At 41.8% G+C, this 14,415-nt stretch overlaps 1 protein-coding gene across 1 annotated transcript; it reads left to right on the top strand.

Annotated features, from left to right (window-relative positions):
* The first annotated feature begins 1,447 nt into the window (after nt 1–1,447).
* On the top strand, nt 1,448–13,872 carry mtmr6 (myotubularin related protein 6). Its single transcript, XM_004546511.5, has 15 exons — nt 1,448–1,666; nt 3,825–3,956; nt 7,059–7,221; nt 7,361–7,518; nt 9,786–9,914; nt 10,853–10,987; nt 11,164–11,296; nt 11,418–11,527; nt 11,643–11,768; nt 11,855–11,904; nt 11,999–12,092; nt 12,179–12,285; nt 12,600–12,734; nt 12,828–12,954; nt 13,142–13,872. The coding sequence occupies exons 1-15, from the start codon at nt 1,643–1,645 to the stop codon at nt 13,496–13,498; spliced, it is 1,980 nt and encodes a 659-aa protein (XP_004546568.1). The 5' UTR covers nt 1,448–1,642; the 3' UTR covers nt 13,499–13,872.
* The last annotated feature ends 543 nt before the right edge of the window (nt 13,873–14,415 follow it).

The raw sequence follows: 14,415 nt of genomic DNA on the forward strand, positions 1-14,415 counted from the left end.
GAACCTAGCGACATGGAGAGAAGATGTGATCTGGAGAGAAGAGGAATGGAAATCAGAAGAAACAAGACAGAAACTGTGAGAGTCAGAGGGAGACATTTGGAACCATAAAGCTGCAAGGAACAGAGGAATGATAATGAAGTTGGATGAGTTTACCTGAGGTCACCCATCCGAAACAATGGACAGATTTAGAGATGAGATAGTCTGAACATGTGCAGAGGAGGGATGCTGTATCTACTGGTGAAACGATGTTGACTATAGAGGTGGCTGTAGCTCAGGTGGCAGAGCAGGTCAGCCACTAATCAGAAGGTTAGTGGTTCAATCCCAGGCTACCAAATATCCTTGGGCAAGATACTAACCCCATGTTTGCTTACTGGTGGTGGTCAGAGGGCCAGTGTCCGGCAGCCTCGCCTCTGTCAGTGCGCCCCAGGGCAGCTGTGGCTACAATGTAGCTTGCCATCGTGAATGACTGAATGTAGTGTAAAGTGCTTTGGGTCCTTAGGGACTGAGTAAAGCACTATACAAATGCAGGCCATTTACCATAGAGCTGAGAGGGACAAGGAAAGAGAAAAACTTCAGAGGGGGTTTGTAGATATAGTGAGCGGGGCATGCAGGGGAGATGATCCGCTGTGGTGATCCCTAAGCATTTAGGTAGTCAAATGGTGACCCAATCTCTCCAGAGAAGAGCACACTATATTTGCTTTACTTTGACAAGTAATCATGCCAATAATTATTATAGGTTGTAAGTTTTTTGTTATCTTTTATCTTGATTTCATTTTAACTTTGCTTTTCATTCAGTTAGCTTCAGCTAGTTCCCAAAGTAGGTTTGATGGTTTCAGTTCAGTTTTTATTGTTTGGAAAATGTTTAGTTTTAATCTTTTGAAGTATTATTGTTTTTAGAAAATATACACTAATCTAAATCTATTATTGTTTTTTTAATTAACTAAAGCGTTTTTCACATATAGTTTAAGTATTTAGGTTGTTTTAATTCTGATTACAGGCAGCACGGTGGTTAGCACTGTTGCCGCACAGCAAGAAGGTCCTGAGTTCAATTCCAACATCAGGCCGGGGTCTTTCTGTGTGGAGTTTGCATGTTCTCCCTGCGTGGGTTCCCTCCGGCTTCCTCCCACCGTCCAAAGACATGCAGCTTGTGGGGATAGGTTAATTGGATAATCCAAATTGTCACTAGGTATGAATGTGAGTGCGAAGTGTTGGCCCTGCGACAGACTGGCGACCTGTACCCTGCCTCTCGCCCTATGACAGCTTGGATAGGCTCCAGTGCCCCCCGCGACCCTGAAAAGGATAAGCGGAAGCGAATGGATGGATGGATAATTCTGATAACTTCAAATTGCTTACAAACTCTGTCCTACAACCCCAACCACCAAAACAGTAAAGGAGTTAAAAGTTGAATTTGATCCCGCTTTTATTTTGAAAACCCCCACCTCAAGTGCCGACGTACTTTGCGCAAGCTTTACGCGGATGGAGTGAAAATAATTGACAATAAACACATATCGTATGCCCCCGAAAAAGTGAAGGAGTCTTGTGCAGGAGTCGAAGCTTTCACATCATCAATGATTCATTTCAATCCGGGAGGTGTCGTTTGAAGCTTTGTAGGCGCTGACAGCTGTTTCGACCCGGGGGGAAAATGGAGCATATCCGAACGCCAAAGGTAGCTAACGTTTCTTGCTAATTGCAAATGGATGGGATACAGTCGGCAGCTGGGCCTTGTCTGTTTGCGATTTTGTTGGAAGGCTCGAGTCAGGCTCCGTTTTCTGGCCATCAGTGTTCAGAGTGAATTTGCGTGAATCAACGTTATAGCGTAACGGCTAGCAGGTGTCGCCAACGACTCCAAATGTCAGCAGACGTGGCGAGCATCAATGAGCCGTTTGTTTTTCCCGTTCATCAGGAAGATCGGCTTCCTCTATCTAATTTTACTACTTGCACGCTCTGCTATTTATTGCGACAGATATCCACCGTCAGTACAGTCATTGAATTCAGTATGATTGAAGAAGCAAGGAAAAGCCGGGCCATATCCAGCACAGACTCGCAGGGCTGACTTGGGCTGTACGTCAAATTGGGCGATCGCAGTTTTATCGTAAGCATAAAACGCCAAAACAGTGAGCTCACTGCCTGGGCTAAATCACTCCCAATAGACCAGATTTAAAGGAAAGCAACCAGCTGAAAAAGGCAAGACTCGAGGAGTGCTGCAGTACGAGTTTAGCCCTGCCAGGCCTGTACTGCTAGAAAATATACTGCTATGTGTGTGCACAGCAGTATAATGCAAGAGCTGATCCTTTTAACCCTTAAATCATTGATCCTTTCAAATCTGATCTGCAGCCACTCAAAAACAACCAACAACCGCCAACAGTCCTAGTACATACTTCATAATCTTCATAATTCCTTTTAGTCTGCCATAAGGTGGCTCAGTGTGCTTAATTTTATCTAACGTCTCTGTTTTTGATCATATTAGGAAGCAGTATCACACGATTCTTGAGGTTCAATGACAATTGTGCTATTTGTCAGTGGGGAAAAAAAAAATGCTGAGATCTGGCATGTAGACAGACGGGGAACACCCATGCAGAATGGGTGTTCCCCATTTTTCTCCACACCTCTCAGTGGTTTGTCTGGTTTAAAAGTCGGAGGAGATTATTATTTGCTGTTATAGTGTCTAAAACAAACAAAGAAAACAAGCTGCTTGTTGTAGCAATCAGGGTAGTTTAAGTTGCATAGGCATGTAACAGGATGAAACACAAATCCTAACATTAACTTCCCTATAAGATGGTATGAGGTCTCTGTCCTCCTTCTCTCTTCCCTTTCTCTCTAACCTGCTCTCAAGCACACGCATGTGGGCACACACACAAAAACAACTGACTTCCCGTATGTTCCAAGAAGCTGACTTATGACAGAGCCGCGACCCGCAGGTTGCTGAGCGACCGAGAGAGATTTGATCATCATATCTCAGCAAACGGAAACAAAGTGGAGGATGTCTGAGTCAACCGGAAACAGCTAATGTGATGAATCATGGATTCGGACAGCTAGTGCTAACAGCACTGCACAGTCCAAAAATCAGTGACTTTCCAAATGCACTTTGGCTATAGAGTGAAGGTGACAGGAGCTTTTATTTTGATATGTCTTGCATCTGTGATGCAGAAGGCAATAAAATACCGTAGATGCAACAGTGCAGAGCAAAGTCCAATGGTGATATTATTTGTTTGTTTTATATTGTTGTAACATCAGTCTCATAAAGATCTTTAAAAAGATTGTGCTGTATAAAACTGGTTTTATTCATTTATTTCTTTTTTCTAGGATGTAAACCAGAAGCACATTAAAGGTTTTTTTTAAAACCTGTTATAGCTATTAGACCCAAGCCTGTGTGAAAACTCGTGACTTGAGTAAATATATTACTCATTATATCTGCTATTCTGTTTGGGCGTTTGTGGTATTAGTGCAATCAGTTGCTACACTTTCACTGTTGCAGCTACTGAATATAAATTTTTGAGAAGGAAGTCAAAACAAAATGAACTGTGTTTGACTTTAAGCTAGATAAGATTGTTTAATTAAGAGGCAGGTGGTTTGCTTATTAAGGCAGTGGCAGCAAATGTCACTTGTGACTGCACTTATTAAAATTAAACTGGCAGCTGATAGTGAGGACCAGGTGGCCAGGATTAATTGGTGTGCTAGCCAGAACTGGTGCCAGTAATTTTTCTGTCAGGTGTCAACCCTGCTCGCAAGATGCCATCTCTTGTAGTCTCAGTGTATCCAGCAAGAGAAGCAAAGGGTGCTCCTGATTATTTAGATATTACCATTATGTGCATCTGTTTTTGCAGGTGGAGCAGGTGCGGCTGTTGGATCGCTTCAGCAACAAATCCGTTCATGGCACTCTGTACCTCACAGCCACGCATCTCATCTTTGTGGAGAGCAACTCTAACAACTCGGCCTCTGCTGGACATGAGGTCTGGGTGAGTAGTTTTGTGCCAACTATGCTGCCCATTAATGCAGGTTTCAGAGTGCTTGCATATGGATGTCACCTCTGCGAATACACTGTTGTGCAGAGGCATAACTGGAGGATAGCAAGTGCTCACAGAACTTTTACCTCCTGTTGCCAGTTTTCTATAAATTGATGGTGCAGTTTCACACAAACCAAGTGTGCTCTTTAGACAATTTGGGCCTGTTTTTAGTCTAATAATGAATATTTATTACCCTGCAAATGTTTTTAATACACTCCTGTTTTAGCTCCTAGCCTTCATGCAGGTTTGTTCTGTGTGTGTGGTTTAAAAACCCCTTTTTCTAGGCTTTGTGTTTAGGTGTATGATTCTTGCTGGGGTTCAAATCCTGAACGAGGCCCCAATTGTTATAACCTGTATGTGTGTGACATAATAATAAATTAGGTGAGTCGAAGTCAGTATCAGCAGTGTAAAGTGGTGCATGGATAAGCTGGCAAGTGTATGAGACCTGGTGTGCAAGGAAAAAGCAAGTTAAGATAACCCAACGAAAGAACCAAACGAGGATGCAGAGGCATGAAGACAGCACAGGCACCATCACAGGACTGGAGTAAAGCACCAACAGGAGTGGAGACCGGCAAGACCTAGAGAGGTAGGGTCTTAAATAGCATCTCCTGAATCTCCACCCAGGCAACTCATGGAACCCAAAAACCACACATATGCAGAGCAAACCCGCATGAAGGCCTGGGGCCATAACAACTCCATCACTGAAGGAACCGTTGCAGTGCAATATTGCCATTGGCTGGTGGCAAAGCGATTCCTGTAGATGCCAAGACCTGGGTGGCATATGTTTTGAGCTCTCAAATCAAAACCAGAGGAATATATGCAAATGAAGGGCAAAACATACAGAAACTGGAAGTTCTGCCACATAAAGAACCATTAATGTGATCACTACAGGGAAGCCTGCAACCAGACAGTTTGTTTGCATGCGATTTGGGAAGGAGAGAAAGATTATGAAAGTTAATGTGTGGTAAGAGGAAGAGATAGAGTTTCAAAATGTGCACACGTAGTATTTGTCTGTGTGTGTTTTTCTTCCTGCCCCTGAAAGAGGATCGCTGTCAGTGCACTGTAAGAACTAGGTTAGTAACATCTAGCAGCAGCATTCTGGTTTGCTGATGGACTTATTTGTGCTGCAGTAGCGGCAAAGTGGTGGTGTTGGGTTATGCGAGAATTATGGGCGCGTGTTGCAATGAGCCTAGAGCAGGCACTGAAGACAAGAGGCTATTTAATATTGAGAAATTAGCTGCAACCGTTTAGAGCTCAGGATTTCAACACATGACTTGCAAGATTTTATTTCCTATATTGAGTTGTGATTTGTCAGAATGACTTCATAGCATCAACTAGCCCGGTTTAGTTGGTTTTACATTGTACAATTGGCATATACATACTTGCTGGAATGGTATTACTTCTGAGTGTGCACAATAGTGTTGCGCTGTATGAATCCTGTTTTTTTTTTTGTTTTTTTAAGCACTAAGTATTTAGTGACTGGCCTACATGCCTTGTGCAGCAGAACCTGGGCCGTGACCTCTTTCCCACCATCCTTCCTGTTTTATGTGCATTACTTCCCTATGTGTGTCTGGCTCAGCGCTGTGTGTGCTGTAGAGTAATTTCAAAGTAACCGTTTGTGGTGTTTGTGTGTATCATAAAATATTAAACAGCATGTGAGTTACTGCCTTTCTCAACAACTGGTGAGATCAGCAATTAGCCTGTGTGTGTATGTGCACATGCGTGTGTGTCCCACTAGTCATTATCAATGCTGATCCATGTGCATCTTTATGATTTCTCTTGGTTGTGATACTCAAAATGCACTCATGAATATGGTGATGTGTGGCATCTGACTCTCTTGCCCTCTATACTTCTGGGTGATATTAAAATAATTCATGACTGAGCTGAGCTTTTTATAGCACTCTTCTGTTTAAATGCATGCTCTTGAACCCCCCCCCCCCCCAACTAGATCCCTTTAATATTCCAAATCTTATCTGTTCTTCATTGTATTCATATTGCAGATAACACTCTCATTGATGCAAATGTCTAGCCAGCTAATCACAAGGCAGCAGCTCAGTGCATTTTGGCATGTTGGATTGTCAAGGTGGGCTGCTGAAGTTCAGAATGAGGAAGAAAAGTGATTTAACTGACAATGAATGTGGTTGATGTTGCCAGATGGACCGGTCTGAGTATTTCAGAAACTGCTGATCTACTGGGATTTCTCCTCAAAGCCATCTCTAGGGTTTACAGAAAATGGTCAGAAAAAGAGAAAATATCCAGTGAGTAGCAGTTTTCTGGGAGAAAATGCTTTGTTGATGCCAGAGATCCCAGAGGAATGGCCAGGCTGCTTTGAGCTGATAGGAAGGCAACAGTAGCTCAAATAACCGCTTGTTACAACCAAGCCGTGCATCTCTGAATGCATAACATGCGACTTTAAAGCCACAGCAGCAGAAGACCACACTGGGTACTACTCCTGTCATCTAAGAACAAATAACTGAAGCTACAATTCACACAAGGCCACCAAAATTGTACAACAGAAGACTGAAAAATGTTGGCAGATCTGATGAGTCTGCAGCATTCAGAGGGTAGAGTCAGAATTTGATGGAAATGACATGAAAGCATGAATCCATCCTGCCTTTTATCAGTACTTAGGCTGGTGGTGTAATATTGTAAGGGATATTTCTTGGCACTTTGGTCCCTTTAATACCAACTGATCTTCATTTAAACTTTGCAAGTCTTTAGTAGTTCATTGAGCCTCTTTAAATATGAAACTATTCTCTAAACTGAGGTTCCTAAAGAGTAAGGCTTTAATTTTGACATACGTGTTTTTTAAAGTGTGCATATACAATGAGTCCTAGAGTTGAAGAAAAACATTTGTATAACACACACAAAATATATTAGTATGTGTGTATGTTTTGTAAAATATAAAAACAGCACCAGGCTTTATTAACAATACGCTAATGTCATTGTTGGATAGTGTACTTTGTTTAAATTAGTGTATATCGACCCAGCCACTGTAAATCACCAGCCTCTCTTTTCACGTCTTCTTTTTGCCTCCTCTTTCCTTGTCTGCAGATTTTGCACCATCATATAGCCTCTGTGGAGAAGCTGTCCCTGACCACCTCTGGCTGTCCACTGGTAATTCAGTGTCGCAACTTCAGGGTGGTTCATTTTGTTATACAGAGAGAAAGAGACTGCCACGACGTCTACAGCTCACTGCTTCGTCTTCTACGGCCAGGTCAGCTTCGCGTTCTATTCGCTTTGGGCATTTCTCCTATCCACTTAATGCCTAAACAGAGATACATTGACATATTAAATAGTGCTTTCTCATCTGTCTGTGTTTAATGGGTTTCTCTCTGTTTTTCTTCTCTGCGCAGTATGCTATGAAGAGCTTTATGCTTTCTCCTACAACCCCAAACAAAATGACCAGCAGCGAGAGGAAGGATGGCAGCTCATCGACTTGGGGGCGGAGTTTGAGAGGATGGGCGTCCCCTGTGACCAATGGCAGCTCACTGATGTGAACAGGGACTACAAGGTAGGTAGTAAAATCCAACAAAGTCCTCTGCCCACTATAAACTGTATTTATTTACAGATTCTAAACATTGGTACCATCACTGTGATAGTAGTAGTATTTGTGATAGTATTGATATATTATTTACTATAAGTTGACTTATAGTATTTCTGTGTATTGGTCATTGCATGTCTGCATTATGGCTTTAAAAGTGCCAGAAGAACATACTCAGAAAGGGATGTAACTCCAAACGACCTCTGTAGCGACTGAGTAAACACAAAAGAGGAAACGACTGTGACAATAACTGGATTTATTTAAATGGATAAAAAACATTCCCGCCATGTGGTCACAGCAGATGGCAAAGTCCATTAGGCTGGCCTCTGCACTTAAACCAGCTCCACCTTCAGCTTCCTCTGTTGCTTAAACAGGGATAGGCTGGAGCAGCAGATGAAAACAGAAAAAAAGAATTACTGCAGCTTGTACAAGTCACTGACAAAATCATGTAAACCTAAAATGTGCAACATTGTTTAGTCTTTAGCTTAGTGTCATAATGTATTAAAACAAATTAATCCGAATAATTAAACTAATTGATTGTCAAATAACTTAATTGCAAACGAAGTTAATGTGAAAATGAGGTGGGCGTATGAAAGCTTACTCTGTATCTGATTTAAACAGATGAATATTACCAGAGTATTTCAGTTGTGTGGTTGTGGACAGCACCGTCACAGTGGTACAGTCTGGATTAGGGCTGTTGATATAACATATATATCGGATGACGATATAAAAACGTCTATCGTATCATTTTACGCTATCGTTTGTTTCGTGGTGTCGCAAAATAAACTGTTTACGGCAATATTTTTTCATCGTTTTGATGGTCACTGTAGTGGCTATATTAATTTCTTAAAGTTCTCTTTCTCTTATATTTTATATAACCACACTACAGACGGACAAGCGCCTGTTTTTATGCGTTGTCGTTAGCAACAACGACGGTAACAGCATCGGTGTCCGCTTGTTTATGTTCCTCATAAACCTTTCACAATAAAGCTCAAGATCCTGTTGAGACTTTTCAAAATAAACTGAATCACGTGAAAGAGCAGATTATTTACGGATGAGAATTAAAAAAGAGCCGCCAGGTGCTAAAAAATAAACCTTAGACTTAAACGTTAGAACAGGCTTTTCCCCCCAGCACGCTGTGTAATAAATATTCACAAAGAATACGGCGGCTGATATAACTTATGTCTACAAATGTACAGTTTCATGCATCGGTTAAAACACTAGACTCCAGCTACATGATGCGCAGCTGGAAACACTTCCCGCAAGACGAGCTGCCCGAGATTCACAGAATTTACAGAAAATGTTACATTTTTGTGATTTATGTCGTTATCAGGACGATAGAATTCTTATATCGGAATATGAGATTTTGGTCATATCGCATAGCCCTAGTCTAGATTCAGCTGGCATCCAAGTGATATCACACAGGCTGTCATTATTTGGGTTTAATGACAGCCTGTTAACATTATATCCAGGGGTGCACATAAGGGGTCCGCAGGTGCGCATTAGCTGTCAAAATAAAAGACGCGCACCAGATAAGAAGTTGCAACGCGCGTTTGCGTACATAAGATTTTCTGGAGGAGGACAGACATAGGTTTAGAACTCTAAAAGCTGTCAAAAAAGCAAGCTCCTTTAAGCAATTACTTTGGTGTTCCTCCACCTCCAAAGAAATGTCAGAAGGAGTCCGAACCGCAAAAGAAGCGCGTGTTCTCGGAAAAGTGGTTGCAGGAGGTGAGCTGGATTCAAACAAATGATGAACGCACAGAGATGTGGTGCAGAATATGCCGTGAAAATCCCACTCTAGCGGACAAAAACAGTGCTTTTATATGTACGCGAACTCTCGTTGCAGCTTCTTATCTGGTGCTCGTCTTTTATTTTGACAGCAAATGCGCACCTGCGGACCACTTATGTGCACCCCTGATTATATCACAGAAACCAGTTCGACGTTACCACATCTTAAACACTGTGCGCTGTGGTCCAGAAGAGGGTGCTGGAGCTTCACTGTTAGTTAGCTCCAGCCTTAGTGTGATGGACTACAGAGTCTTTGAGTCAAAAGTAAGAATTTGTCTGTAAAGAAGAAGAGCAGATCCCTGCTCACAGGCAGACTGTATATCATGTGCCTTTATAGATTGTAACATAGTAGCACGAGGCATTCACAAGGTACTGCTGTCTGAACATGGACATTAGTACATTTTTAATTCTTATTTTAGTTAATGGATTTTGTTTGTGACTTTTTTCAGGTGTGTGAGACATATCCACGGGACCTCTATGTTCCTGTCACCGCCAGTAAGCCTATCATTGTGGGGAGCTCCAAGTTCAGAAGCAAAGGACGCTTTCCTGTCCTCACTTATTTCTACCAAGAGAAGAAGGTACATTAAAACTGTGACCATTTACATACGCCAATATTTGTCTTTGGTCCAGTTTCTTTATTTAGCTCTCCTTGGCAAGTTGTTGAGTAGTTACTGAGCAAGATCAAAGTCCAAATCTTAATATTCCTAAGGCAGTACAAGCAAAATGGAAATGGGATTGCTTAAATTGAAAATAGGGTCAACTCTCTCGGTTATATCGAAGTGCAAATATCATGGGAATGAACCAGTGGGATTATATATTAACACGTGCAAAGTTGAGTTGCTTGGCCAAAGGTGGATTTACAGCAAAGCTCATAAAATGTCTAACACGGAAAGGATTTGTACTCCGCTTAACAAATTTGCATGACATCTGCTCATTCGATTTTTTTTTTTTTTTTTTTTGGTGTGTTTGTGTATGGATGGAAATTTTGACCTTTCGCTGGCATTAGAAGAAACATCACCACATTACAGAAACGATTAGTAACCAAGGGTCTGTGAAATTTGATGGAATAGCTGCACTTTTTTTTTTCTTTCTTTAATTTTCTCGAACAAAACGTCAGCATCGCTGATGAACAAACCTTGCTTCCAAAGCAAGCGAGGGAAAGAACTCCCACAGCCGAAATGTGCAGCATATTTTGAATTGTGATTTTCAGGTTAAACAACATTTAGGTGGGATGAGCAGTTAATGACCTAACATTCTGGGGAATCTTATTGTGTCAACTAGAAACACCTGACTTTTAGGGAAACAATGTAACTACTCAATGGCATTAACATCTAAGTAGTTACATTTATGGTGTTAGGTTAACCAAAAAAGTTTATGAGACTCATGTAGTTGTTCCATTATAGGCAACCATTAGAAGGAAGTAACACAGGCTCAGGTGTCCTGGTTTTAAGGTTATATTTAGATTTTTTTTTAATAACTTCTCGTTTTTACCAATGTACTCTCTTTACCCTGACAGGCAGCAGTGTGTCGTTGTAGTCAGCCTCTCTCTGGGTTCAGTGCACGATGCCTCGAGGATGAGAGCATGCTGCAGGCCATCAGCAAAGCCAATCACAACAGCCGATTTCTTTATGTCATGGATACCAGGCCGAAGGTAAGGTGGTGACGGCCAGGCAGTTTCTCAGAATAGCAAGCGTTGTTCATTAACTTTTAAAAATTTCTTGTATGTGTAAATGGGTTCAGCACTAAATGAATGTACTTTTGAAAACAGAGTTCAGAGCTCAAATGTGTTGTTGTTGTTTTTTTTGTTGTTTTTTTCCTGTCCTGCAGCTGAACGCGCTCGCTAACAGAGCAGCAGGTAAAGGCTACGAGAATGAGGACAACTACTCCAACATCCGCTTCCAGTTTGTTGGCATTGAAAACATCCATGTGATGCGGAGCAGCCTGCAGAAGTTGCTAGAAGGTTAAACATCTGCTACAGACAGAGGATTTTAAAAAAGAAAGAAAAGATGTTTACAAAAAGGCTTTTTTTTAATGAATGTCAGTCAGTGCACAGTTAATCTTAAATTCCTTTGATCCTTTAGTGACTGGGACTCGGTCACTTTCCATGAGTGACTACCTGGTGGGACTGGAGAGTAGTGGCTGGCTTCGGCATATCAAGGCGATAGTAGATGCTGCTGTCTTTCTCACCAGGGTAAATGTTTTCTGGTTATACTTCTTTAACTGTATTCTGGTGGAAGCTGATAAAAAAGTCATTGTTGTTTTAAAAACCATATTTCTGTGCCATCTGTCTGTTCTCTTAATCCCAGGCGGTGACAGTTGAAGGAGCCAGTGTTTTGGTTCACTGCTCAGATGGATGGGACAGAACCGCCCAGGTCTGCGCCCTAGGGGCGCTGCTCATGGACCCTTACTATCGTACAATTAAAGGCTTTATGGTACCAGCCACAGACGCGTGATGTTGAACATGCAGATACTCAGATGCTCCATGTTCTCTACTCTTCACTCTTTGTTTTTCTTCTAGGTACTGATAGAGAAAGACTGGATCTCTTTCGGTCACAAGTTTGCAGACAGGTGAGGTTTCAACTGGAAAATGTGAAGCACTGCATTTGCTCCAGTTCACAGTCGCAAGTTCATATTATTCTATACGTGGATTGTATGCTCTCAGGTGTGACCAACTGGACGGGGATCCAAAAGAAGTGTCTCCTATTTTCACTCAATTCCTCGAGTGCGTCTGGCAGCTGACTGAGCAGTTCCCACAGGTGAGTGGGAGAGTGCAAGCTACGTGAGATTTATATTTATTTCCTATGGTTTTTTTGCTTTTATTTATCCACAACTCTCCGTTTAGGCGTTTGAGTTCAGCGAGTGGTTCCTGCTGCAGATCCACGAACATGTTCACTCCTGTCAATATGGAAACTTCCTTGGTAACAATCAGAGGCAGAGAGAAGAGTTGCAGTAAGTCAAAAACACAGATTTATGTAACTGTTGACAGTTGAAATACTTTCTAATGTCAACTGTGAAATCTATCAGTCTGTCAAGACAATCTCTTTAAAAGATCTGTGCATCAAGAAAGCCACACCAGGATTTGTTGTCACTGAGTTTGCAGATAACCAGAAGTGATAAAAGACATATAATGTGTAATCCTTCTTTTTAGTAGAAGACAAATAGATTAATTACTATATTGTGAGCTTCTGTATGCGTGTGTGTGAACCAACCATTGGACTATGTCGATATGCTCCCATGTGTCTAACTGCTGTTCTGGGTTGCAGACTAAGAGAGCGGACTCACTCCCTGTGGGCATTTCTAATGAGCGAAAAACGAAACCACCTGAATCCGTTCTACAGCCCTGCGTACTCCGAAGCACATCCTGTGCTCGAGCCCTCCACCCTGCCTTATCATTTCAAGTCAGTACAGCTTGCTCCCCTTTTGGTTGCTGCTTATATCTAGAAGTAAACCCTAAAGGATCTTATCTACATGTGTAACATTGTGATCACCAGGTTCTGGAGGAGTATGTACCATCAGTTTGACCGATCCATGCACCCTCGTCAGTCTATCCTGAAAACCATTTTGACTCTGAAGGAGAACAGTCGTAAGGCAGAGAGCACGCTGCAAGCACTGGAATCTGTGAGCACATTATTGCATATTGTCATATTCCTAAGTTTTAAGCTTGATCTTAATTTTGAGTATTTAAATGACTGCATGAGTATTTTTAATATATAGTATTTACAGTATAGTATTTGTATTTGAGTATTTAGATGCACTTTATATTTGGAATATGTTGTTTTATATACTTAACTGTCGTATCATTCAGAGGCTGCAGCAGCTTGGTGTAGTCCCGGTTGCAACATCCGACCCCCCCGCACCTCCTCCCACAAGAGATCAGCTCTCCAACTCCCACAGCCTCCCGCCACGTCCCGACTCCCTCATTCTGGGAGCGCCCATCAACCACAAAGAAGTGCAGCGTCACGAGGAAGAGGATGAGCAGGAGGAGGTGGGTGAGGAGGCCACTGAGAGCACAGATACAGAGCGGACAGTAGAGGGCAGCAGTGGCACCGAGAGCAGGAAGCAGAGTTATGGAGAACTGGAAGGGACGTATAACAGTGATCTGGTCAAAGAAGAGCCAGCTGTTGTCAGCCTGGAGTTTGGTGTAGCACGTATGACCTGCTAAAACCAAAAAAACAGGGATTGTGAGAGCCTGAGGGACATGAGCAACTAAGTAAGAGAGCATACTGAAACTGTGTGTGTGTGTGTGTGTCTGTGTGGGTGTGTGAGAGAGAGTGGGAAGCTGTTGCTCTGTGTGGATTATGTGCCGATTTACGCATTGGTCCTGAATGGGCTGAATGGATGAAGTTGTGTGTCTGTATAGTCTAAAATCTCTATGGAAAGCCTCATTATTATGTCATATACTGCACTTACAGTGGGAAAAAAAAAAGCTTGTTTTCTTTTTTTTTATTAATGAATGTTGAAAAAGCACTATAAAAAATTAATGAATCGGGTAAGAAAAATAAATGAATCAAAAAACAAAGAAAAAAATGTCGTGTCTTGTAATTTGTACAGTCACGTTGTGCATTTTTGAAATACATGGCCTTGATATTCTTCACACGAAAATGCAGAAAATCCCAGTTTTGGCTCATGAAATGTTTCATTTCATCCAAAGGCTGAAATCCAGCCTAATCTGATCATGTTGGTGAGCTGACATTCCTCTGGTCTGAGTGATTTAAAAAATAAATAAAATCAGTGTAGAGAAAAAAACATTTGTTTGAAACTGTTTGCTGACAGAATAGACAGTTTGTTGACGTCATTTCCAAGAAAACGCACATCAGGTTATGTCGTTGGCAACACCAGAAGGTTTCAGAGGGATTTTTCATTATGACCTACCTACAGAGTAAATTTAACACGGACGTATATGTCACCTGTGCATTTCCGCCTTAACTAGACTGCTATAATTTGTTGCTCTTCTTGGTGCTTCTGCACTTTGGTTGGGAAACAGATGATGAATCATGTGTGGGGCAAATACCAAACTTGAATTGGAGTATGTTTACATAAATACAGGAAGAACTCTAGGACAATGAAGCCTCTTTAATC

This window comes from Maylandia zebra, linkage group LG9, assembly GCF_041146795.1.
Source record: "Maylandia zebra isolate NMK-2024a linkage group LG9, Mzebra_GT3a, whole genome shotgun sequence".
Taxonomy (NCBI): domain Eukaryota; kingdom Metazoa; phylum Chordata; class Actinopteri; order Cichliformes; family Cichlidae; genus Maylandia; species Maylandia zebra.